The 26965-nt window shown below is 41.6% G+C and overlaps 1 protein-coding gene across 1 annotated transcript in view; it reads left to right on the top strand.

The window, feature by feature from the left end:
* LAMB4 (laminin subunit beta 4) overlaps positions 1 to 26965 on the top strand; it is a 56741-nt gene that overhangs the window by 15597 nt on the left and 14179 nt on the right. The window contains exons 5-27 of the mRNA XM_030238103.2: positions 740 to 897; positions 3951 to 4086; positions 5715 to 5788; positions 6411 to 6599; positions 6748 to 6811; positions 7353 to 7567; positions 8397 to 8517; positions 9159 to 9347; positions 10451 to 10630; positions 11332 to 11441; positions 11898 to 11977; positions 12945 to 13095; positions 14022 to 14153; positions 14861 to 15046; positions 16234 to 16355; positions 17054 to 17174; positions 18091 to 18268; positions 19593 to 19736; positions 19941 to 20172; positions 22205 to 22362; positions 23877 to 24101; positions 25176 to 25396; positions 26545 to 26641. Coding sequence (XP_030093963.2) covers positions 740 to 897; positions 3951 to 4086; positions 5715 to 5788; positions 6411 to 6599; positions 6748 to 6811; positions 7353 to 7567; positions 8397 to 8517; positions 9159 to 9347; positions 10451 to 10630; positions 11332 to 11441; positions 11898 to 11977; positions 12945 to 13095; positions 14022 to 14153; positions 14861 to 15046; positions 16234 to 16355; positions 17054 to 17174; positions 18091 to 18268; positions 19593 to 19736; positions 19941 to 20172; positions 22205 to 22362; positions 23877 to 24101; positions 25176 to 25396; positions 26545 to 26641 — 3483 coding nt within the window. The remainder of the gene's footprint in view (positions 1 to 739; positions 898 to 3950; positions 4087 to 5714; positions 5789 to 6410; positions 6600 to 6747; positions 6812 to 7352; positions 7568 to 8396; positions 8518 to 9158; positions 9348 to 10450; positions 10631 to 11331; positions 11442 to 11897; positions 11978 to 12944; positions 13096 to 14021; positions 14154 to 14860; positions 15047 to 16233; positions 16356 to 17053; positions 17175 to 18090; positions 18269 to 19592; positions 19737 to 19940; positions 20173 to 22204; positions 22363 to 23876; positions 24102 to 25175; positions 25397 to 26544; positions 26642 to 26965) is intronic.

Here is a 26965-nt window from a genome sequence, read left to right as displayed (position 1 = left end):
AGCCAAGTAAAGCTGAATGGATATAGCCTCCAAGGTACCAATTCCTTTGCAGAATTTCAGGACAGAACTTGTTTAAAAGGAAAAGCCCTGTAAGGAAAGTCTTAATATAATAGGGAAAATACTGAAAGTTGTTTCAGGCAAAACAAAGAAGTCCTGCAATTATTCAGAGAATTCAGAATTACTCTTTTAATTTATTAATGACCACTTCATGGGGTCTGACAGGGCTCTGACACAGGACTAGGGATTCATTGCAAATTAAAAGAAAATCTGGGGGACCTCTGATATCAATCCTGATCTCAATCCTGGTCTCATTTCCACCGTTATAACTTGGAACACTTATTTCAACAGAAATAAGTGGAATTAATTAAAATCTGTCTCTATTCACAGAGTCAATTGAAATGATCTTTTGTAGGACTGCTGGCAATGGGTATGTCAGGGTGGGAAGCATAATAAATTATTGCTCATGGCGCATTACTTTTCAGTAAAAATGCCAATGTGTTGAAAATTTAAGTTTTAGCATAGATTTGCAATATGCTAGCTATGTTTTTTATTATTATTTTGCAGCTGGTGTGTAATGATACTGAAGTTCTTTAAAAAATGTATAACTAAGGACAAAAAGGGTGCAGGCAAAGGATAACTGAGTTTTCTGCTTGTGTTGGGATTTAACTGATTTTGTCTGGAGAATACTGCTGGTTACATGAAACAATTTAATCTTTCTTTGATCTTCTGTTCTGCTCAGTGCTGATAAGACCCCAGCATGCACAGCCTGACTGTGGTGCTGGGTCCTGCCACCCAGCCCTTGGGGACCTTCTCCAGGGCCGCAGCAAGCAACTGACAGCCTCATCAACCTGTGGGATGAGCAGCCCTCAGAAGTACTGCATTATAGGCTACCTAGAGGTTGGTTTGCTCTTTCTTTTTTAATAAACTGAACTCTCTTACTAACCATTTTCTCACTCTTCCTACTAACCTTATTCTCATCTGTATAGGGAATTTGCCCAGACTGGGAAGTTCCTGTGGGAGTTATCTGAATAATTATCAGACAGTGTGACACTAAGTCTGGTGGAAGGCTGTGCCTCACTGCAGCACATATGGAGGGTTTGGCAGCAAACAGCCTCCACAGTGATGTGTATCTTCTCAAGGGGGAGAAACATCCCTGAGATGCACAGGGATTGAGCACAGGAATTTCTGAAGGGGCTTTGCTCTGCAAGTCTTCTTCCCACTCAGACCCCAGAGGTGAAGGCCATGGTCTGTGTGTGTGAGTACAGGGGGAGTGGGGTCCCACAGGCTGCAGGACCTTCTCCAGAGGACATGTCCATATGGTGTTGAGACCTGAGGCAGCCTGTTAAGAGATTCACACTCCTCTGTTTTGATCTGAAATGAGGCCAATGCTGCTGAGAGCAGAAAGCTGCCTCTGAAAAGGGAAGACCTAATGCTGTGGCCCAGGCTTTGAACATGTGGGTATGTCAGCAGATCCAAAATGTGGCTGCCCAGAGGGATGCCTCTCACTCCCTGGCTGCAGTGAGGAGGGGAAACCACTGGGTATATGGAGGGTGTGCAGAAATGAGGACTCCCCTGTTGTACATCCTGGAGGACTTGGCCCCACTGAGCTAATGAATTGTCACAAATAGAAATATTGTCACTAAATAACAGTCTAGGCTGAAGAGGAAGTTAAAATACAGCTTAATTTATAAGCAATTGAAAATAATTACAGTTTATGACCTTCTAGCTTAATGTTGGGACACATTTGCAGAGTAAAGTATGGACATGGAACCAAGCACCGCTCCAAGTTGCACATTGTATCCACAGTTTTCTGCAAAATGTAAATATCTCTTTCCTTCACTAAAATAGCCTGAATCTTCTTTCTGATCCTAAAGCTGGATGATTGCCTTTTATTCTTGCTTTTTAGGAGGAGATCAAAAAGCAATAAAAAAATTAATATTTTCACTTGCCTGTACTTATCCTTTGAATTATGTAAAGACAGACTCATGAAAAGGAACAGCTGTTCTGCAATAATCCCTGTAATTTAATGCTGCTTTAACATATCTTGACCCCTGGTGGCTGTCTCCTGAAGAGGGTGAAAACTACAAACTGCTGCTTTGCAGAGCTTGAGAGAGAGAGAGACCCTTTGTCAATGTGTTCTGCTCCATCAGCTTGCCTTAAATGTGTTGTCACCTACAGTGCATCAGAGTGCCACTTCACTTTCAATTCATTTTCTCACCAGCCCATCTTGAATTCTTTGCTGGAGGCAGACCAGGAAGTTTTGCATCTTACATCTTGTAAACCAAAGTTCTTCCTCTCCTCTCCTCATGACCTGTGCCAGATTTCTTAAGAGCAAACCTTACTCATGAAAGTGGGTATTAGTCAATGTGGCAAGCTACCAAGAGCCAGGATTTAGCTGGGATATTTAGATGGGGAAAAAAAATAAAATTCAGCTGCTTTGTGTTTGGAAAGAAGCACTGCAAGTAATGTTTAGTCTTTAATATGTCTTACTGTTTTAAAATGTAGGTTAAGTGGGTTTAACTCAATGATTGGATTTTACTACTTACATATGTTTTGAAAGGAAAAGACAGGACACTCAGTGTTGAGGGGAGTATAAAGCTGCACAATTCAGAGGCAAATGGGATCTGCCAGATGTGGATATGTACATGCATGTCTTTTGGGTCAGATTTTTATGGAACAACCTTAAATATAAGTTGCCCCAGTGTCATATTGTTTGTCTATAAAAACCGGAGTATGAGACTGCATGGTCCTTCCAACTGCTTCAACAACCTGAGCTCTCCTTACCAGAGTTTTGTGAAATGAGATGACAGAGTATTTTTTTTTTTAATTTCTCTCTCATCTTTTAAAATGTGCATTCATACATTTGTCAAGTGTAGTATAGAATGACTGAATATCATACATAATTACCATGTTTAAAATACATTAATTATACCTGTAAATCTATTTCTCTTTGTTTATTTAGGTGCAAATAATCCCCAGGTGATTTCATAATGCAAAGATGTTAAAACCATTCCCAGTTCTTTGTGGATCCTGAGTGTGCCACTCATCTCCTTCTGGGTCATTTCCAGTCTCCCAGCCATGGGCACTGAACTCATGCCTCCTCCTTCAGTTCCCTCTGGGAACTGTGTCATCCCCTCTTCCTCCTGCCACTGTCCCCACCAGCCAGGCACACAGCTCGGGCATCACCTTCTGCTGTGGCTTATTCCTGCATCCTCCCACTATGCTCTGCCCAAATCTCCTGGAGTCAGTCTGCACAGTGCATCCACCCCTGCCCACCCTGCTGAACACTTCCCTGGAACCCTGCTGGCTGTGATGGCTGCTCAGGCTCTCCACATGGCCCAGCACAGTCCATCTCCCAGCCCAGCATCTTAACCTTGTCACCTCTTCTTGCTCTCCTGCTCAATCCCTATTTTATCACCTTAACGAGGAACTTCTTGCCCTCACTATCAAGGCCTCTCATTCAGAACTGAGATATATCAATCATCACTGCCTTCATCTTTTGCTTGTAACATCTTCAAATGTTATCCTTGTATCCTATTGATATCCTGATTTTCCTTCTTGGCATTGGTTTTAAACTTTCACTTTAAAGTTCCCCTATGCTTCAAAAGACACTGCCAGCAGTCAGGGTGGTGGTGTCATCCCGAAGCAACTACTTACTTGGTACCTGGTCTTACTGAGATCCCTTCTCCACAACTGAAAAAGTGTAATGTTTGTAAAGTGTAATTTTTAAGGAAGACCATGACCAACACTTATTATGTGCATGCTTCATGCATATGATGGTTCTCTTGGGCTTGTATATGAAAAGCCTGAGTGATTAAAAGCACAGGCATCCAAAGCAACAAAGCTAGAACAAAGTTGCATAAATGCAACGGCATAAATATATGTACATCCACTTAATTTTTAGTGAAGAATCCAATTTAAGCTTTTATTCTGCTCATTTTGTTTTCTAGGCTGAAGAGAAGTGCTTTCTCTGTGATTCCAGATATCCATATAATCCCTATACCCAGCACAACAGTCACATGGTCGAAAATGTTATCACTACGTTTGAGCCCGAAAGGAAAAAAAAGTGGTGGCAGTCAGAAAATGGTAAGTTCCTTAGAGAAAATATTACTGCAAAATGTTTCTGTGGGATTTCTTTACATAATTGGCTTTCACAAAGTTGCCTTCATGAAGACATGAAAAAAAAAAACCAACTTGCTTCTCTTCTTTGATTAGGTAATACTGAGTGATTTGAACCCATATATGTGTAGCAAGATAAGATTTCAGGAAGTTTGTGTTTCTATGGACAGGTTTTAAACTCAGCACCTCCAAGAGCTGACCAGAGGATGTGTGGCAGTGCTGGGTTATACATGAAAGCCATATGTTTTCCACAGGGTGTCTTCCCTGACAGAGAATTTTCATTTGGGGCAAAATATACAGATGTAATGTAAAGACAGTCTGTAAAACACAAATACCCATTTTAAAAAACTATTTTTAAAGAACTAATAGTTTAGGAAAAAAATTAAATTAAGCCTGGCTATCAGCTCCCTTATTCTGATATTCTCAAGTTCCTTTTCTGCAGGGCTGTTCTTGATCCATTCATCCCCCAGCTTGTATGGATCCTGGGGATTATCCTAACCCAGGTGCAGCACCTTGCACTTGGATATGACAAATCTCATCAGACTGCCAGAGACCCACATCTTGAGCTTTTCCAGGTCCCTCTGGATGGTCACTGATCCTTCACATGTGTCAGCAGCACCACTAGGCTTGGTGTCCTCTGCAACTTGCTGAGAATGTTTGCAATCCCAGAATTGATGATAAAGTATCCTTACAGCTTCTCTGGGAAGACATGCTAGGAGGAATAACATTTACTCTGTCTTTATTTGACCTACAGTGATTATGTGAAAAGCATTTGACTGGTTGGAAACTAAGACATAGAAAAATAAGATAATATGTTACCTCTATTTTGAGTATCCAGCTGAAAATCCATAAGCCTTGTTTTTTCATGGAGTTTAGCAAGGATTTGTCACCAGCTTTATTGGAAACCACAGCCAACAAAGCTGTGGGCCAGCTGTGAGAGCTTTCCTTGTTCTTTCTATCTTTCTTCTGGGATGGGGTCTCATGCACAGCCTGGTCAGGAGGAGTTCTCAGATGGTGGATGCAGATGTGAACAATGGGATATCAGCTGAGCTCCTGGAACTCTCTACAGAGAGTGGTGACTTTTGGAATTTCTTTCCATATTTGTTGCAGTTTCGGAAGATGCCTGGTGCAGTAGTTCTGCTCATAACAAATTTCATATCTGGAAGTATAGAAGGGTTTAACAGTTCTGTTTAGCATTAAGAAAACCCCTCATTTTATTAGTTCTCTTTTTCTTTCTTAGCAATAAGTGAATTATTTGAATGGATTTTAAAAAATAAACCTAATTGGATATAGAAACACACAAACCCAGAATCCTACCATGACCATAATTTACAGTCTGAATTATGTGAGCAGGACCTTCAGCCACCTCCTGCAGTCTCAGTGACATTCAGCATTGCTGGCGACAGTGCCAGGAAGGCAGCACATTGTATTGCCCCAGAGAGAGAGGTCCAGCTGCACGGGTTTGGGCACAGAGTATGCCCTAAAGGGTCTAGCTGCTCTGTTGGAAAAGGCATCTTTAAATCCTCCATGGGAAAATTGTGTCAGCAACCCCTTCAATGTACACATTGTGCACTTCATTTTCATTCTCTTTTCAGGCATTGACCATGTCAGCATTAGATTGGACCTAGAAACTTTATTCCAATTCAGCCATCTTATCCTGACCTTTAAGGTACATTTTTTACCAGAGCTTTTATGTAATATTATACACTAATTAACCACAGGAATAAATTGCTTAGAGAGGCAATGAAAGCTCCATCCTTAGAGGTTTGTAAGAACAGGTTAGATAAACACCTGTCAAGTATTGTTAAATTATAGTTGATCCTGCCTTAGGGGAGAAGGATAGACTGAACAGCTTCCTATTTGTGTGCCTTCTGAACTTATTTTCTGTAAATTCAAGAATTAAAACTGAAAAAATACTTTGCAAAATTACACTCTAAAAATGTAGGACATATCTGAACTGCAGTTGTTCTTTCAATTTAGTTCAGTTCATGCATATCAATTATGATCTGGATGATTACAATTTTTTTTTACTGAATTCCTAATTGTTATGGTAAACTTCCTTACTTAGAAAGTAATCACATATCTATATGAAATGTTACCTTTCCCTTTTGCTAGAGAGAGGTTCTAATGAGCTTTTTCAGAGATGCCTATAACCATCACAGTACCTGTAATGAGCCTATAAACTCTCAAATACAAAATTTTAGCATCCTCCAAAGAGGAATATCAATGTAACAACCCCTGAGGTGTCTTATTAATGCTGGCTTAGGGAATTCTTGAAATGTTTCTTGCAGACATTTCGGCCTGCAGCAATGCTGGTTGAGCGCTCTACCGATTTTGGTCAGACCTGGAAAGTGTTTAGATATTTTGCACATGATTGTGCAGCTTCTTTCCCCAACATCTCTTCTGGTCCAGCAAAAAGTGTTGGAGATGTTGTTTGTGATTCAAGATATTCAGACATCGAGCCCTCCACTGAAGGCGAGGTACTGTCAAGTGTCTGTTTGTATGAGTTCAAATCATTTGTGGAACTGAAGGTCTCTTGCCTGTGTCTGCTAAAAGCAGAGGCCTGTCCTTTGATCCCTTTGGTGGCTGCTTATTCCATCTCTAAAGCTTTATTGATTTGTTTTCCAGGTTGTTTTAAAAGCTTTGGATCCCAGCTTTGAAATAGAAAATCCATATGTGCCATATATCCAAGGTATGGACACTAAATGTTTTGTCCAGAGATGCTTTGTTGGTATTTTTTGTTTTGCACACTGAAAGGGTCAACAGCTCAGCTGGTGTAAGTCAATGATGTTGAAAATTAGCTACCTAAAGATCTTAGGGACACATTGTATTAATAAATGAAATGGGCCAGTCTTGTTGTCTAGTCCTGGGGGCAAACAGCAAAGCTCTGCAGAGCATATCCATGAAGCTAAACTTCTTTCCCTCTGGATTTAGGCCCAATTCATACTGCTTTTTGAGAGCAGTCCCAGAGGTACACATGAACTATGAAGACAGTGGCTGGGAAAGTGCAGAGCAATACCAAGTAGGATGCTAACACTTACACGATTGTGTGCCAGGAGTGGGTCCCTGCACTGCGCTGCCACTGTAGGCATTACTGATCTTGGCAAATAGTGGATCATTTTCATTATTTCTTCACAATAAGAAAATTCTTGGATGACTGATTCAAGCTGAAGATTTCATACTGTTAATTTTAGACCGAACTCAGGCTCTAGATCTCTCTTCTTTCCTTCCAGATCTCATTACACTGACAAACCTAAGGATCAATTTTACTAAACTCCACACCCTTGGAGATGCTCTGCTTGGGAGGAGGCACAGTGATCCCCTTGAGAAGTACTACTATGCCATCTATGAGATGGTTGTAAGGGGCAGCTGCTTTTGCAATGGCCATGCCAGCCAGTGTGATTCCATGCAGAACCTACGGGGAGATGTTTTCCATCACTCCGGGATGGTGCGTCCTTAATGCTGTCTCCAAAAAGGGGAGTCTCAGTTGGGGGTTTTGTGGGAAGGAAGAGATGGAGGGAGGGAGCTGAAGGAAGATCTGTGGTAATCTTTGGATTGGCCATTTGCAACTGCTAGTTGTTAAATGTTTCAATGCAGACTCTTCCTTTAAAAGCCAGGGTTGGAATGCACAGAAGCTGTCTTTGTTGACACTACTGTGGTGTTTCAAAAGCAGCTGGGACAAGACATGTTGATAATAGCAGCAGAATTCCAGAGCTGTAATGGTGCAAATGTAATGCAGTAAGTATCCTATGACATGTGCAGACTTGAATGGCCACTTGTTGAGTGCATTCCACACTCCAGCTGGGCTTGGAGGCTCTGCAGTGGGAGAGGAGGCATTGGCACAAAGAATAGTTGATAATGCAAAGCTAACCCATGAAAAATGGATTATTGAAAATTCCAGTAATGTGATTGCAAGTTTTTTCCCTCTGAGAAAAAGAGTTTTTTCTTCTGGAAAATATGTATCACAATATGAAGACATAGGGAGAGAGAGAAATAATCTAAAATGTTGATGTTTCCTTTGACATTTCTATAAGTAATTTTTTTCTAAATGTTGCTCAGTGGCTTTAAAACTATTTGGTGAATGTTTGGAGATATTCTCCAGATCTTTTACTCAAATAATTGAAAATTATGTCAGCTGAGGGAGCCAAAGAGCTTCAAATTTTCCTGATTTTGCTGACATAACTTAAGCAAATACCTCTCCCTCTCCCTCTCCCTCTCCCTCTCCCTCTCCCCTTTTTTTGTCACCTTATCTGCTCTCTGTTCTCACCACATTACAGGTCCATGGGAGATGTATCTGCCACCATAACACTGAAGGTTTCTCTTGTGAAAGATGTAAAGATTTCTACAATGATGCTCCCTGGAGGCCAGCTGAAGGGACACAAGATAATGCTTGCAAACGTAACTCAAACATGATATTTTCCTTTTTAATAGCCAGGAGTGGGTGTGGCACAATCCTAGTCCAATCCATAATGGGATGGCCAGGTTTCTGGGAGGGAGACTTTTTCATGCCTCATCCAGAAAAACAGATTCCTGCATTCACAGGTGAAGTGTTATCCTACAAGAGGAAGAGCGCTGTTTCATGTTCTTATTCTTCATTCAGGAAAACAAAAACAACAAAGAGGGGGAAAAGCAGCTAATGCAGAAAAGATCATTCATTGGTTTTCATGGTGTTTTTCATGGGAGTGAAAGAATTTAGACAAGGCTAAATTATTCATTTCCACAGTAATGAGTAATGCAGTATACACAAGGATAATATATTAGGATCTGTAACAAGTATTCAGCTAGAGATTTCTTCAGCAGAGCAGTGTTCCCTACTGCATACCAGACACACTCACCTGCATTTCCAAGTTTAGGATACAGTTCAGTCTGAAGACTCCAATTTTTTTTCCCCAGCTGTAAGACATGAGCCCTGGGAATAATCTTGCTGGGCACTGAAGTCATACAAGTAACCAGTAACCCTGTGTTAAGTGTAGACAGCAATGTGGCCAGAGCATGGCATTTCCATGGTGTGAAAAGCCCACTGTTTGCTTTGGTTTCAGGTTGTAACTGCAACAGCCACTCCAGCAGGTGCCACTTTGACATGGCCGTGTACCAGGCCAGTGGTGGGGTCAGCGGTGGCGTTTGTGAGGATTGCCAGGACAACACCACCGGCCAGCACTGCCACAGGTGCAAACCTTCCTTCTACCAGGATCCGCTCAAAGCCATCTCAGATCCTCAGCCATGCCTCCGTAAGCTTCCCTTTTTAACCTCTGTACGAGTGACTCAAAGCAGGGCTGTTCTGTTAGTGCTCAGGTGCTCTTAACCATGGAATGATTGTGTGCAGGGGCTTTTATTGAAGAGCTCTGGGTGTCAGGGTACAGACCCAAATATGACTCCGACATGGGTTCGGGATGAACGTGGTTTTATACCCTTATCATTATATAACTACATATTAATTATTAAACTTATATTGTTCTATTGTATGCATTGATTTTATCCAAGCACGGATTCTTGTAATTTCCATCAAAACCCCCAAACATACATTCTCATGATTCTTGTTACAATTAAATAATAATTATATCCAATTACCAAACAATCATTGCATTTAACAATGATATAATTTATCATATAACAATAATATAATTTATCATAGTCATTAAATGATTATACAGGTGCAGTTTTGCATGATCCAGTAAAGCCTAACATTTCCCCAGGGCCTACCAGGCCCAACCTTTCTTTCCAACTCTCCTGAATATCCCATGATTCTAGAAATATTTTATCCCTATATATCAGTTCTGGTTCCCTTTGCTCTGAGCCCTACGGCCATCCCCATGCTTAAATGTCCACAGGGTTGTAAAAATGTTACCAAACCTCTAACATCCAAACTGCCCTACTAAGTAGCTGCATGACAGTATCCTTCAACCAGCGTTGTGAAAAGAGCTGCATATTCCAACTCCTTGCTAAACAGAGCTTAGAAATCCAGCAAAGCTATCATTTTTCTTGAACAAGGTCAATATAAATATGAATAGCAGTAGTGATTTTACTTCTGTGACCTTCAGCAATTACAGAAGAGGCTCCAAAATGATGAGAGGAGTAAATAACTTTTGCTAGATACCTGCCATATGCACGAAAAATAATCTTTCAGACATGAAAGCTCTTCTTCTGAAAGATGACCTAAATTCATTATTAATAGGATGGAGAAAACACTCTGAGTATTATTTAATTGTAGCAATTGATTGGCATGAAAAGTCCTTAAGGAGGCAAGGGCAGATCACCAGTAGCTCTGTAATTGCATTTTCATGCTCACAACTACATGTGCTTTTTTTGTGTGTCTCCCTGACCCTGCCTGCAGCATGCAACTGCGCCCCCGAGGGCACCTTGCCCGAGGGCGTGTGCGAGAGCCGCACGGACCCGGCGCTGGGCACGGTGGCGGGGCGCTGCCCTTGCAAGGAGAACGTGGAGGGCGCTCGCTGCGACAAGTGCAAGGCAAACTACTACGGGCTGAGCAGCAGCGACCCCCTGGGCTGCCAGCGTATGTAAAACACCTCTTCGAGTCTCCTTTCCAAAGCGTTTGTAAGGCATGGAGGTAGTTGAATGCACAGATCCACACACTAGTGCTCTTGAGACTTGAGTCACAAAATAGCCGGTTGCTACTGTAATTGAACATCTACAAAATTCAAGTTTTCTGGTGCAGCATCCAAGACTGAAACAATGCAAAATCACTTTCAGAATGCACAGTATGATATAACAGATCAGGCTATTGTTAATAGAAAGGTTATTAAATATGCAACTTAATTGAAAAGGGATATTGAGAGGACAGGAGCTGCTGCCTTGCCAAAAGAACGTCCAGCCAACCATTCCTCTGAGAAAGGCTTGGTAAAAGCACGTCCCACCCCTGCCCAGGTGCACCGTGGGTTTGTGAGCACGTTATGCTCACACCAGGTGCTCAGCCACACACAAGGACTGCAGTGTAGATCAGCACACAGCCCTTGGCAAACCACTGCTGAGGCCTTCTGCCAGTGCCTCTGCTCCCCCCAGAGAGGAACCCACTGAGGAAATTGTCCATTTCCAAGGCAGTCTGAGGGCTGGAGGGTGCAGGGGCATGTTCATCTGCAGAGTGTCTGTGTGGAGGATGGAGACTGCCTGTCATGCTGATGCCACATCTAATGTAAATGCCAGTCCTGGGCTGTCACTGGGCCCTGCAGAGGTAACTGCGCTTTTCTGTCTCTGCAGCCTGCAACTGTGATCCGTTGGGCACTTTGCCCTTCTCCGTCTGTGATCCTGCCACGGGAGAGTGCCTCTGCCAGAGGTTCACCACAGGGCAGCGCTGTGAAAGATGCCTTGTATGTACTCAGCTTTTGGGTTTGCTTCTGCATGTGGTTGTGGAAGTCTCCTCACCCATCTCACACCTTTTCATTGCCACAAAAGTAAACAATTAGTCAAAATTCAAAATAATTTTATAGCTGTATGCTCCCAATTTGCATTGACACATCTGCTTTTCTTTCACTGCTCCCAAATATTTGTGCAATTAAATTGCAGGGGGAGGAGCACTCCCAGGAAGGAAAGGACATGCAAAACTATGTCCTTGATCCATTTTAGCTGTTTACAGAGCAATTTGCTTGTACAAGTGGGTAAATATCTGGCTCTTGCAGTGGCTGAGCACCCCTGCTATCCGGTAAGAGGAGCAATCTCCCATGGCCAAGCACAGTAGTGCTCCATTGTTCATCCAGCAGAACAAGTTTTGTTTTGCTTTGCATACTTAAACATTTGCCATAAAAGAACCTTTCTTTTTATACCAGGCAGGATACTGGGGTCTTGGCAACAGCTTGTATGGCTGTTCTCCATGTGACTGTGATATTGGTGGATCCCAGAATAATTTGTGAGTTAAAGTTCTTCAAGTTCTTTCTTGGCTTTAATTTTTATAAACTCTTAGGCTAGGTTAAGTTAACTCTTAGGTTAGGTTAATACAGTCACAGTACAGATAGGAAAAGAGAATGTAGATGGAATTTCATCATATATAAACTGTGTAAACTTGGGTGGAGATCTTGGAAATTATTTGTGGTAAAGGGATTTACCTATTTCCTTTGAAGCCAACCTTAAATCTGGTTGAGCCTAGATGTGTTTAATATGAAATATAAAACATATGCCTTGAGAGAACCAGAGGCCCTAATATCATTAGAAATTAGAAGTCAGAGGTGAGATTTTTAACTTAGCCTCCTACTTTAAATGCTAGAAATTTTTTTCTGGGTCCTATTTGAAATGTATGATTTAGAAGCAAGGTTGGTTTCAGTTAGACTCCTCCAAAAATCTGTTGGGCAGTGTTCTTCACTACTGCTGTTAGCTTCAGACAGAGGAGCACACAGTCCCATGCTGTAGAGCAGCTCCTTGTGGGCAGGTAAATCACTTGGTGTGTTAAATATATGTGTAAGCATATGAAAACATTCAATATCACATCAAAGGTCCTTCTGATCTCATGTTCTGCCTCCATAATTGTGGGTGGCAGATTATTAATAATCGTGATATAGTGATTCTTATAGAAAAAGATACAAGAAATGATACAGGAATAGACCGTAACAGATGGTTAGGAAACAAAAGGATCAGTGCTTCAGGTATTGAACAAAGACAAAGGAGGTTGTGAACTCTGAAGTCATGGAAAAGTAGCATTGAATAAATCCAGCAACAGAAACAGAGGAGGTGGGTGATAGGAAGAAGTTTAGTAATGGAGGTAATCCAGCAATGGGAGAAATTAAGCAAAGGTGGAACAAGGGTGGGTGTGAGCTGCCCTCATGCTGTGAGGACCCAGCTGTGCTACTCTGACGTCCTTCCTTTTCCAACTCCTCCCGTAGGTGCTCGCTGAAGGACGGACAGTGCCAATGTCTGCCCAACATTGTGAGCCGCCAGTGCAATGAGCCAGCTCCAGGATTCTTCTTTCTACCCCTGGACTATTATATTTATGAAGCTGAGCATGCAAGGCCCCTTTCTGGCTCTGCACCCCTGGTAGGTATTTGGCTTTTAGGCGTTGTACTGAGGGGGGATCATTGCAGTGGTGACATGGGAGCTGAGGCTGAGGAGGAGAGCCCTTGCCTGGGGAGCAGCTCTTTAGCAGGAAAATGCAAAACAAGCCCCATGGCCATTGTCATTTTGTCTTTGTTTTTCATGGACATGACTATTCCATAACTGTGGCTGTTAAAAAGGGACAGCCACTACAGCGTGGTATGACTTGCAAAGCTGCCCTTGCTTCTTCTTAAGTGCAGGCTGGTCTAGCATAAATTAGAGAAATAAATTTAATTATTTAAATTAGAGGAAAGTATTTGAGTTGCCAATAGCTCTCATGAAATATTTTATTTCTGGAAATCTCCAACAAGGGAAGAATCAAATTACTCTCTGCTCCATTGGACTAATTCCTGCTGCCTTATATAACAGCATTGATTGTAGCCTAATTTCCTCAAGAATTTGGCTTCCATCTGTAAAGTTTTTAGAAAAATTAATTCTTTCCCTCCCCTTCAACATGGGGGTAGTTGTTCCCCATGCTGAGTACAAGCCTGGAATGCATCCCTTCCTCTGTCTATGCTTTTGCTAACATTTTTTCTCTGACATGTATAGAAACTATAGATAAGGAATAATAAAAAAATGTTTATTTGCATGTCGCATCCACAAATATTGAGCTATAATCACAATCAGTAATTATCCTACAGTCCAATAATTAAATGGAAAGCAGATGTCTGGGACATAGCTTATGAGGGAAAAGTGCAAGTTAATTTTAAAGGAGTGAGGGAAAAAGATTTCCAGCAGCTGCTGGGCCACAGTTTAGAGTTTCTCCCAGCGAGACTAGATCTTGTTTTAAGAATGTGGACTTTCATTTACTTGCTTACCACCCTTCAACATTGTTGAGACAGTGCTGCTCCTCTTTTATTACTCCATAGATTCAGCCAAGCACTCTTCCAAGGTGTGACATCTACTTCCAGAAAAGAGGCTATGAGTTCATGATTGAAAATGGAAAGATTGTGTTAAACAAGAACAAGAAACGAACTGTAAGGAAATCTGGACTAGAACAGGTAAATTAGTACTTGAGTAGTTACTTAAGTTTACACCAAATAATAAAATTTTATTTTGTAACAATGGGCAAGGAAATGTCTGAGCACATGGGATTTGCAGTCTTAGACATTTCAATCCTGACACAAATCAACTTTTTGGTACACAGTTGGGTTGGACATTTTATTATTCATACTGACAGGCTTGCTCTGCTATATCCAGTGTCTTTGTAGACTCAAGTTCCATTAATTTTTGGAAGAGAAAAGTCCTTATGAAAGGTAAACTTTTTCTTTGGTTGCAAGACATTTTCAACAAGTTTACCCAGACATTAGTGTGATAACCTCCTGCACTTAAGTGCAGCCATTGTAAGATATTTATGTATCTACCTTATAATGGAAAGGTCCAGCCATGTATGAAATCAGGCTTACTCAGTTTAAGGTTTGCAATGTGAATGTTTGGAGATGCCAGATATTCAGAGGTGAGTGGATTATTCTAGTCCCTCTTATTGCTGTTGCTGCAAAGTTTTGGGAAGCTTCCTTTACATGTGTCCCTAAATATCCTGCCTTTGGGAGAGTTCTTAGATTGTCAATCTCAAGATTGTTCAGAAAATGAGATTGATGGCTAAAATCAAGTAAACAATGTGGCAAAAATATTTCCTTTCTTTTTTCTGACTTAGTATTTGTTGTAATTTGACTCTGTGTGTATTTAAAATGCTGATGTGTCTCTGCAGGGTGCGATGCAGTTTGGACAGGACTCAGATTTGGCAGTGGTGTTCCGGCAGCCCAGCGCTGGCCGGGCTGTCACCTGGACAGGACACGGCTTTGCCCGCGTTCCCAGCGGAGCTGGGCTGAGATTTGCCATCAGCAATGTTCCCTTTGCTATGGACTTTGATATCACAATTCGCTATGAACCTGAGGTACTTGTGATGTCTTGTGTGTCTTGTGATGTTGTGATAGGTGCAGGGTCTATTTTGTGAATACTAGGATGAGCAATTTGTCCTATTCTTTATATCAAAAATTAAAATTGCTTGGTTTTTCACCCAGTAACAAATTGCCTTACTAACCAAGTAATATGTTCTCCACTGACCCCCTTAACCCTTTCCACTCAAATACAAAAAATCTGCACTAAAACTGTTTTCTAAGCATTGGCCAAAATTTCATCTTCTGAGTGTTTCTATTTTGGCAGCTTTACTTGGACTGGACTTTACTCAAAAATCAAACACATGGAAAATGCAGTTCGTTTTAGACAAGCATCATGTATTCCTAGCTGGGTTTTTTGGGCAGTTAAATGTGTACAGGCAGGAGTCATCTGCATAGATATTTATCCAGGCCCTTTGCAGGCATCCTGCTTCCCAGTTGTTCCATCTGGACTCTGAGATGTGTGAAAATTGTAGGAAAATAGCCAAATTACTATTTTTTGCCTGGAGAAGATTTCTTAATGATGATGGCATGTCTAGGGACATTGTTAATCCCAATCTGGTTAAACTCAGGCCCTTATCCATGTCTTCAAAAACACACACAAGTGTTTTATTGGTACCAGCTTTTGTAAACTCCTTATTCTTTTGCAATTCTCTGGGACAGTCCCCCAACTCAAGATTTTCCTGCTCTCTATTGTGTTCTGTTCTCTGACTAGCACTCTGAGGCAAAACAATCTCCCAGTGTCTTAAAACATGGGAACAATTTTTCAGTGGGCTAGTTTGAGGTAGCTTTTTCTGACTAAGAGAAGAGTTAGGTTTTAAATACATTTGATACAAAGTCTTTTATGTTTACTATTTCTTATTAGATGTGTGAGAATGCAGCTAATGAAGGATATCTCCAGAAAAACACTATGCTAAGAAAAGAAACAACTCCAATGAGTCTAAAAGAGCTGTTTCCATTTGAACCAGCTGAGGTCTCATTTCCGTCTCTGCTTTTCATTATCTATTGCAAATACAATGAATTTTTCACAAATAACATTGTTTTTCAGTGCTGTAAAGAATAAAGAGAAAGTCTGTCTTGTCACTGCAGTGTGCAGTGATTCAGATGGCTTTCATTTACACTTTCAAAGAGGAAGCAGGTTTTTCAGATACAAAATATAGCCATAATTTTTGTCTTTTGTTTATAGCTCTTGGAAGACTGGCTTGCAAGCGTTGCCATCCAGCCTGCTGGTATCTTTTTAGGTCAACACTGCAAAAACAAGGTCCTTTCACAGGAGCCACATGAGTTGCCTCTCCCAGCTACAAAGAGGTCTGACTGTTGCTGACTTTTTGCCTGCAGATCTTCTGTGTACAAATCATTTACTGAAGCACTGCAGAGCAACACATGTGTGGGATAGTGGGAATATCAGAAACACATGTGTGGCCTTTTCTGTTGCTGGCACACCACAATACTACAGAGGGTCTAAGGAAGAGTCTGATGCCCCAGTCCTTAATCTGGTTTGCCACACCCAGGAGAGCAGCCTGAGATCCAGCTGGGGTTGGTTGCTCTGGTGAAAATCCAACTGCAGCTGCTTCAGAATAGAAAGGAAATATTGACTTAAACTCACTGTCCTAGTCTACTTTCAAAATCAGCTTTTCAGCTTGGATCTGTGTAAAGAATAGAGAGAAGCTAAGAGGATGTGACCAATGTCTTGATCAAATAGGGACAGGAGAGGATGAATTTGAAGAGTGAGTTGCAAACCCCCTTGCTAGAAGCAGTAAAACCTGCCATTTTCAGTTCAATCTCCTCAGGATTAAATTGCATTTAATGAATCATCTGGCAGAAGTCCTGCAGCTTTCCCAAAGCCGTCAAGCATGGGGCTGGGTGTGCTCCTCACTGCAGCAGGGCTTGCTCCAGGCTGCAGGCATCAGTTTGCAGGCACAGAGGAAAGGGAGAGCTCACAACATTCAGTAAACTTGCCTTGTCCTCACTCCTGGCTATAACTGTGCTTCATTTCTGCTAAACAGGATTGCAATTCTGCAAACTCCAGTCTGCCTGGAGCCGGGAACAGAATATTTTGTGGATGTGTATTTTTCCCAGCCCTCTGCCTCTGACAAAAATTCAAAATCATTCATCTTGATTGACTCAGTGAGTAGTTCTGCCACAAGTCCCTTGAGGTTGTTTTTATACACAGTGGTATTTTTTTTTAATGGACTTATTAGAAGTATTTTTAAATAAGATATAGTGTGTTTTAATAGAAATTCAGCTCTTTTTTTCTCCATTGGCATTGTTTGCATATTTTTATATGGAAAGGCAGAATTGTACCTGGTTAAATTTTCATGGAGCAATACAAGTCATACTTGTTGCATACGTTGCATGTATCTCTATCTGTTGCTCATTGATTATGAGCACAGTCCATATGTATGTTCTGATAAGATGCTGTGGCTATGGATATAAATTTGTACAGCTTCTCATCACTTAGGTTTTTTTAAATATCTCTAATTTGTTGGGATCATGGATATTTTTAAAGATTATATTGGAAAAGTAAAATTAGTCTTGTACTTCCTGGGAATCAGGTCTAGATATTTCCCAAATTTCCATCAAGTCAGGAATGAACTGGGTGTTAGTTTTGGGTCCTTCTCTTGAGAAAAATATCTTTAGGTCTGTTTCTCTAATTATTCCTGTAGAACTGGACCAGGCAAGGTCTGGCTATACTTGGACATAGAACCTTCATCTGATTTTTTCCCTATGACAGTAATAAAAGTAAAAATTTTGGCCAGACACTGCTTTTGGAGTCACTCACACAGCACAGCAAGACCAGTTCTGAGCATATATCTGAGGTCTTATTATAATTTTATTTTTTTAAACACAGTCTCTCTTATTTGAAGAACTCAGGGAATGTTTAGACCTTGAGAATAAATGTGAATTTAGATGACAGAATTGCACAACTGCAATGCTCCAGGCCTCTGTTGCTGCAATGGGAAGCACATTAAGAAAATGTGGGAAATTCTAGTTTTCAATATATCTAAGCAAAAATATTTTCTTTTCTCTCTTAACGACAAAGCTTGGACTTATTCCCAGAATCGGGTCTGTGGAGAACTTATGCAGTGAAAAGGATTTAGATGAGTACCAGAAGTATCACTGCATTGAAATTGCATCTGAAGTTGGGCCTCATGTCCTGCCTGAAGCGTGTGCGCGGCTCATAGCGAGCCTGTCAGCCCGAATCCACAACGGCGCCGTTGGTAAGGACCAGCCTGCACAGGCAGCTCTTCTTTCCCTTGAGTTTGTAGGATAGGTTGACTGTAGAGCTCTGAGCCTGCAGCTGTGTAGAAGTCAGCATGTGATATCCATGGATGTGCAGGGTATATCCTGCTGAACCCTGTGTGGGCTGCAGACATTTGGTAGCATGAATCTCAGAGTTCATCACTCCTGGTGGGCTTCATGAGCAGAATGAGAGGGACCATGGCAGTGTTTTTGTGTCTTCTGAAAAACGTTTGAATCAGATGCCTTTACCATATGGCCAAGGCAGTAATTTTCCTTCTTTTCTGGCTGCTCTTAAATGACAGAGAAGTTTCTAAGCTCTCTCTCTAGATGCTGTAAGCTAGCTGAATGCCTTGGTAAGATTCCAGACATGATGGTACATAAGTTGATGTACTGAAAGAGATTCACCAAGAAAACCTTGATGATATTGCAGCAAGAAGGCAGTGGCAGGTGGGGTTTGAAATTCCTAGGCAGCCTCCTGGACCCATCATTAGCTGGGCTCAGTAGCTCAGGGAATTTCCCAAGTATTTGGCCCAGAGAAATGGAACTTTTCTGCACTTCCAGTAACAGGAGAGGCCTTTCTGGGCAACTTTGGTGGCCAGCTTCTTTCAGGGAGCCTAGCAGCAATGCCTCCAAAGTGATAGCATCTGCTTGGATTGGACAATTTTTAGCATTGATGCCTCACTCTAATATCAAGCAATGAGGTCACAGCTGTGCAACCAGTGAACCCCTCATTTAGGCTTGGGCTGTGATAACTTCCTATTGGCCTGATTCCTAAAGTGACAAGATTCTCCCAGTGAAATGTGGCACTTTGGTTTTCTAGTGCTTTCCAGAGCATCCTGGGCAAACCTCTGTGGGTTAGTGGAGCATCTTCACCCAACAAGTTAGTTCAAGCTGTCCAGAAGGAAACAAACAGTACACAGATGCAAACTAAATACAGCTTGCAAGTTATGTTTTGTGCTTCAGCTAGATGCAGATTTATGGCAAATCTTTCTAGACTTCACAATGTCTTTATTTGGATCTATGCTTTGCTGCTCCCTTTCTGTCCTACCCCAAATGTGTGCTGAAGGCAATGTGGCAATGTGGCAACTGCAACACCAAGACTTGTACTGGCGCCTGATATACCATCACCGTTGGTGCTACACCATCAAATGATCTAAACTATGGCATCATCAGTTTAGTGAACCATGAGAAGAATAATCAAGCTCTTTCCTACCTGTTTTAAAATGTGAAACCTGCAAGCTGATGAGAGCAGTAGAACTCCTTGACAACCAAACATGTTTTGATTTTCTTTCCCCTTGCCAGCATGCAAGTGCAATCCCCAGGGGTCGCTGAATGCCAGCTGTAGTAAGCTGGGGGGCCAGTGTCAGTGCAAAGCCAACGTCGTGGGACGCTGCTGTGACACCTGCTCTGCAGGCAGCTATGGCTTCGGCTTCCATGGCTGCTACGGTGAGTGCCTTGCAGCCAGCACCATACCAGTACCACTAGCACACTCCAATGTTTAAGGGCTTTGAATCCTGGATTATGTGTGAAGCAATATAAAAAATGTTCCTACGAAAAACAAATTTTCCATCCCTGCTGCCTTTGAGCAGCATCAGCGATGATTTGGCAGGAATGCTTTAAGGACACAGCTTTGCTTTCGGTGTTTTCCAGCGTGCGAGTGCCACCCACAAGGCTCGCTGAGCACGCTGTGTGACCAGGTGACGGGGCAGTGCTCCTGCCGCCGGGAGGTGGATGGGCAGCGCTGCAGCCGCTGCCTGCCTGGCTACTTTGGCTTTCCCCACTGCCGCCCCTGCCCCTGTAATGGCCACGCGGAGCTGTGCGACCCTCTGACCGGAGAGTGCCTCAACTGCCGCGGCTTCACCGCTGGAAGCCACTGCGAGAGGTCAGTTCGTGGGCACTGCTGCAAAGCTCCAACAGACACTGGTGGTCTCCAAAGTGCCTGTGTAGCTGGGGGCCTACCAATGCACCAATGACCTTAACAGGCCATTAACATCAATGACCTTAACAGGCCATTGACATGTAAACATGAAACTGGGCCTGGCTGCTGAATGTCAGGTACCTATTTCATTACTATTGCCTATTGCATGTGGGAATGTGCATGCGATGCCTGTGGCTAGACTGCAGGCAGGGCATGCACCCAGCATTGCAGTGGTGAGACATGGATGCCATGGCACCATGTATTTGGAGACATGCACAAAACACTGTGTGTGGGATAAACTGACTCCTGACAGGTTCCAAATTGCCAGCTTTCAAATTTAAAATTTGGCATGAGACTAGCCAAGAGGCTGAATATTTAATCATTTTAATACCTGCAATTACCTTCAAAGAGTTTAAGTAAACGTGCCCTCTTTGCTGGTGATATTAGTTCAGTGTCACCAGAAAATTACTTTTCCCACATGTTCCAGCTCCCTTCAGAGCACTGCTCCTCTTTTTTGTTTTGTACACTGGCAGCAGTATCACAGTTCAACATGGACATCGAAATTAAGTGTGTTTATTTTGGTTTGGCTGGACTGTACCTTGTCATTAATTTTTAAGAGATTTTCCTCATGAAACCTGTTGAGATTTTCCTGCAGTACTTTTAGACGATACAGACTTTGGCTGTTCTACATCTACAAGTAGATGGCAAACAGATTAATAATGGAAGACTGAAACACTTTTTGCCCTGTGGTTTTGCAGGATCTCCAGACCCCAGGGGAAGGATAATCAGATAGCCAAGTCTTTTAGCCTTGTCTGTATACAAGTCTTTTAGCCTTGCCTATACGGAGAGTTGTGTTCCCACTTGCCATAGCAGAACAGATCAAAGACTGAGGATGTTCCAGAAGCCTCTGTGTAGTCGTTGCTGCAGCTGCAGGACTGCAGGGGGTTGGGATGTGGAGACAGCGGTGGTGGGCAGGGTGGTTGAGCCCCCAGAGAGCCCCAAAAGCCCCACCATTTGGGTAACAGCACAGGCACCAGCACCTTGAAAGAGCCATTATCCCAGGTTTGCAGAACATGTCAGACAGAGCATGGCTCAATACGTATGTTGCATCTAAAATATGCAGTATTCTCTGAGTACTCTTGAAGAATCATTGCTTTTTTTGCCTGTGCAAGCACTTTTTACTGTCATGCCAACCACTCTGTGCGTGTGTCTGGATGGAAATAGATGAATATATGTGCTGCTAGGTAAATATATAGAATTTTTATATGGTAGCTTTTAGCTGCCTATGCAGAGCATGTGTGATATGCCATATCATAATCTGAGGAGAATCAGGAACGGGACATCATGCCATGATCAATATGATCAAGAGGAGCCAATTTATTGCAAAAAGCAAGCTATATTTATACTGTGTTCTACTGTTCCCGCCTCAAGCTAATACATGTTTGGTTAAATCCTTCTGTTAACGTGTTTTAAGCTTTCAGTTAATTTTAGTTAGGTTTTCTTCTTCATGCGTCTCACTGTGGTTTTCTTGTCTGCCTTTACATCCTGAACTGTCTGCTGCTGAGCATGTTCTTCTTCTTTCGTGTCCTCCAAGGGCATTGTGACCTTTCTATGAAGACTGGATTGTGCACATATATACATACATATATATATATATATATATATATATATATATATATATATATATCTATCCACTGTCTTGCAAAAAACCCTCAACAGTAATCACTCAGTTTAAAATTGTTCCAGAGTAGGTGAAAGTCTTCACAAACATTTCTTGAAAGGAAAAAATATGTCTTTTTCTTTTTGCTTCAGATTTTGAGAATGCAGCTCTGATTTTCCATTTTAGAACACCTTTGAAGTTTGATATATCTCTACCAATTGATGGAGATAGCATTACAATGATCTGGAATACTAATTTCAATATATACATGTAAATTGATTCACCTGCATGAAGCACTTGACAATTTGACCCGCTTTGTGTTGACTGCTTTGGCAGGTGCATGGATGGCTATTATGGAAACCCTCTGGATGGAGAACCCTGCCACCCATGCATGTGCCCAGGGGCACCTACAAGCAATAGGTATTTTGCACATTCCTGTTACCAGGACTCCCAGTCTGCACAGCTTGTCTGTAATTGTCTCAAGGGATATTCAGGTATGAAGCAAAATAAGGACTGGTTTTGATACTACTTAAATTATTGTAAGAGAAAAAAATGATCATTCTCCACCTGCCACATGTTCAGAAATGACAATGAGGTAATGCTAATAAAACTGCTAAGAAGAGTTAGCACTCAAGTTTCCTGAAATTATGTGGCTAAGTTCTGACTAGAAAGAATGGGAATTGTGCAGTTAGCGTTTTCAAAAGGGATTCATTTATGTGGATACAGTAATTTATTGTTCTGATGTCATACTCTGGAAATCTCCTCCTTTCCAGGGGCATGACACTAATTTGGTGGGGAGAGGGAGGGAGAACTGCAGTTGCTTGTTACCTCTGAAAAAGAAGCATTGCAAGCCCAAATGGGAATGATTAGGGCAAAAAGAGCTGGTAAGATTTCCTAATTAGAGAAGTTTTTTCTCCATATAGAGGAAATTCTTTGACATTATGCCTTAAAGTGACTGTTTCATGGTTCAAATAGCCATTTTAGAAATGGGGTTTCTGTTCTCAGCTGTATGAAATGCAGATGTTTTTTGCAGCAAAATTATTCCTTATTTCCTAAGATCTTGTTGAATTAGGTTGAATTCCTGAAGGGAAAGCTGAAGATATTTCCCTTCCCTTGGGCATTAGAAAGATCTCCTCTGGTGGAAGCAAAGCTTAATGGGAATCACTGCTGAAAATTAAACCAATATTGTCATCTTTATTTAGGCAAGGTTTCTTTATAAGTCAAGAGTGGTTTTGCTTGAGTAATTGCTGTAGGGTCAAAATTATTCATGTTGGTGTTCACCCAGGGGACTTCTGTCCTCACAAATCACTGCACTCCTCACTTTTGGACTTTATTGCTCCTGCTCCTTTCCAGCAAGACTTGGTCACCTCTGTAGCAGCGTTCTCACTTTCTCAGAGATTGAGAAAGGCTCTGGGTCCTGAGGAGCACAGTGAAGGAAGAGAGTCCTTGGCTGAAGATGAACCAGTGGATGTGGTTTCAGAAACACCAGTCTGCCCAGAATGGTTTCTGAGATGCAGAGGATGTACCCAAATCAGGGCAGGCATTGAGACAAAATGCAGTACTAGTTGTAATGCCAGCAAGCAAGGACAGAGCATCAGAGTTCATCTGAACTCCTGGGTACCCCCCACCCTCCAATGCTGCTGTTGGAGTGAAGGGCCAAGGAAAATCCTGCAAATATGGCTAACCCAGACTACTGCCATTGAATGGGTTTTGATGGGAAAAGGTGTTGGGAGGTGTTGTATGATAGGGCACCTAACTGCTCTTATTGAAAGGGCTTCCTTGGTATAAACAACTTGGCATGAGAAGGGTGTCTTACCATCAGATTTCAGTGGGGAAGATGTAATTTAAACTGTTCAGAGAATTAAAGTGCAATGATCTCAAACAGGTGGATATTTTCCATGGGAAACGTGCATTTGAACAGACAGTGAATCTTTTAATAATATTACTGGAAATTACATGTTTCACTTGAATTCCACCAGCCAGCAATATTTTTACCTTCCTCTGACAGGCAATCAGTGTGACAAGTGTCCTAGTGGGTTCTACAAAAACCCCAGCAGCCCTGGCCTTGACTGTGCACCGTGTCCCTGCAATAACAACATTGATTTGACAGACCCAGAGTCCTGTAACAGGGTCACTGGGGAATGCACCAAGTGTTTACACAACACCCATGGACCAAACTGCCAGTTCTGCAAACCAGGTTATTTTGGCTCAGCCCTCAATCAAAGCTGTCAAAGTAAGTAACTGCACTGCAACTGTGTTTTACTACCAAGAAAATGTTTTAAAAAAATAGGCTATAGGGAAAGGCTAGACCTTGGAGGGAGGACAAAAAGCAGATAAATAGAGCAAAACATAAGAATCACAAATATACTTCTCTATTTACTAAATATAAATATATCAGTGATACAAATAACTTAATATGGCATCTATTAAATTCTTTGTCATCCAAGTCTCACTCTCATACTGAATATCACTCCTTGGAAATACTCGTTTGTGAAATGATAGCAGCACTCTCTGTTAGAAAATGAATATGAATTCAGCTTCTTCAGGAAGGAATCAAAAGTAAAGGAATCAGTGATAATTGTTTATCCATGTTGCTGGCTGACACCAGCTAAGCTCAGTTAGAGCTCAGTTAACCAGATGATCCATTGCTGAACTTCCTGCCTTGCCAGCTGTTTTCATTAAGTGGCTAGAGTGAGAGCATTCAGGCAACTGAATGGATTCCATAAGGACACATCAGTCATTCAGCTCTTTGAACAGAAGAGTAGGAGTGTAAGGAAAAGCAAGGCACAAGCTTCTTCCCAGTTTTTCTCTAAACTCATTTTCACAGAGGATTGAAAGTATTCATTTTTATGGCCAAGATAACTATAAGTATAGTCAAGAAACAATTTTTCTGGGAATCTCTAAAATACAGTCCAAGCCTATCCCTTGTTCATTCTTGGAAGATATCTGTCAGAAATTGTTAAGCAAGAACTTTTGGCTCCTCACAAGGAGGGCTTCTTATCTTACTTGGCTTCCTGGGGATTCCCACGCTGGATAATGCCTACTGTAAATCAACTTATCCTTGCCCAACATATTTAACATTGCATTCTAATAAGATTCTGTGCCTGTATTAAAAGGGTTGAACATTCACAGTAAGTTTCTCAAAGCCATATATAAATTATTACAAAAAGACAGGTAATGTGTATGAGACTAAACATGTTCAAGGTCACTAAAAGTGAACCTGCAGCATGGGCTTTATATCCAGCTCTGACTGTCCATCAGCTGTCTGTATTTCTGTCTGCTGTAGTAATTGTCCCTCTTTTTCCAGGCTGCAGGTGCAATCTGGCAGGTGTTCAGCCTGCCATGTGCCCGGGGGGGGACGCAGCCTGCCTGTGTGACCCAGCCACAGGAGCTTGTCCTTGCCTGCCCAATGTGCTGGGTGCCACGTGTGACCAGTGTGCCTCTGGCTACTGGGGCCTGGCTAGTGGAAAAGGATGTCAGACCTGTGACTGTGATCCAAAAAACTCCCAAAGCAACAAGTGCAACCAGGCAAGAAAATTACTCTGTTTTCCAGGAACCAGGGTGCTGGTGTTTTGACATGGCAAATTGGGGTCCCTCTTATAAATGAAGATTGCTTTTTTGCCATATACCTTGAAACAAAAAAATTCTTTGGAAATTTGTGGTTGGTGCAATCACACTGTGAGTCATTAAATCAAAAGTGTTGTTCTGATAACGTGGCTTTGCAATTTCTCTTTGCATGTTGTTTCTTTGTCAAGTGGATCTTAGAAAACATTGTAAAAAGATGTCACAGGAAAAAGCTGCCTCATAACTATGCACATAGGGAAGAAGGAAATCCAAGCTTGGACCCAAGATTCTGATGAGTATTTTTTAAGTGCTTATTTTCATAAAGTAGCAGCTGTGGCCAATACATTAATCAAGCCTCATCTATCATACTACTAGAGTACCTTTTCTCATCTTTAATTCCTCTGCATATTTCAGGGCTAGAATGTAGAAAAAATTAAACAGCATTTCAGAATAGAGAGGTGAAATTGTGGTCCCATGGAGTCAACAGCAATTTTGCCATTGACTTCAGAGCACCAGGAGCTTATCCTCAAATCTTGCTGATGTGTTTGCACATTTTTCTTTCAATATGCTCTCTGTTTGTTCCAGTTTATTCAGTAGATTTATTATTTTTTATATCAAATTTAGTTCTTGACCTCAAAGAACTACTAGCAGTTATCAAAGTTGTAATTCCCTGGGGATAAATTTAATAGCTGAATTTCAAAATATTTTTTCTAGGGCAAGGTGCATAATATACCCTCAAGGTTTTCAGTTACAATTGATAAATTGTGTAGTTTACGTTGAAATGCTATGATGCGTTCTTAAATCTAGCAAAAATAAAAAATAATTGTTTTGCAAAAGAAAAGAATCCTTTCAGATTATTGTCAGAGGATGAGCATCAGTAGATTGGATCATACAAGATCTCTGACATTAGTGAAGCAAAGCCATTTCTCAGAGTGCATTTTGTTTTCAGGACCTTCAGGAGGAAGGTAGGAAAGCTGGGCCAATACTGTGTGAACCGTGGTGTTCAAAGACTGTGGGCAAGCAGTGTTGGTGCAGTCCTTGTACAGCTGGAATAATGTATATCCAGCCCAATGACTCTGCTGGAAGTTATTCCACCCTATCTGTCTTTACAGCTTACAGGCCAGTGTCCATGTAAGCCAGGTTACAGTGGAAGATGCTGTAATGAATGTGAGGAAAACTACTTTGGCAATCCCCAGATGCATTGTGTTTGTGAGTATTATTGCTGGGACAACTGCATTAGAAATTGCCTCGACATAAAGGCTTACCTTTTATATTCACAGAGGAAACAGGGCATTCATATGTTTGTGTGTATGAGATGGACAGTCATATGTTTGTGTGTATGAGATGGACAAGTGTTTATATGATTTATCTATAGTGCTATTTCAATGGTTAAGATGTAAATCAGAGATGAAGAAGAGCCACTACTGTGCAGTCCACCTTGCTCTAACTCAAACACTGCTTTGCTTTTATTATCTTGAAATGTGCCTTTTTCATGCATTAATCCCAGAGAAAAGGAACAACTGGATGTAACCT

Source organism: Serinus canaria, chromosome 1A (assembly GCF_022539315.1).
Source record: "Serinus canaria isolate serCan28SL12 chromosome 1A, serCan2020, whole genome shotgun sequence".
NCBI classification, from domain to species: Eukaryota; Metazoa; Chordata; class Aves; order Passeriformes; family Fringillidae; genus Serinus; species Serinus canaria.
This window is presented reverse-complemented; position numbering and strand designations above follow the sequence as displayed.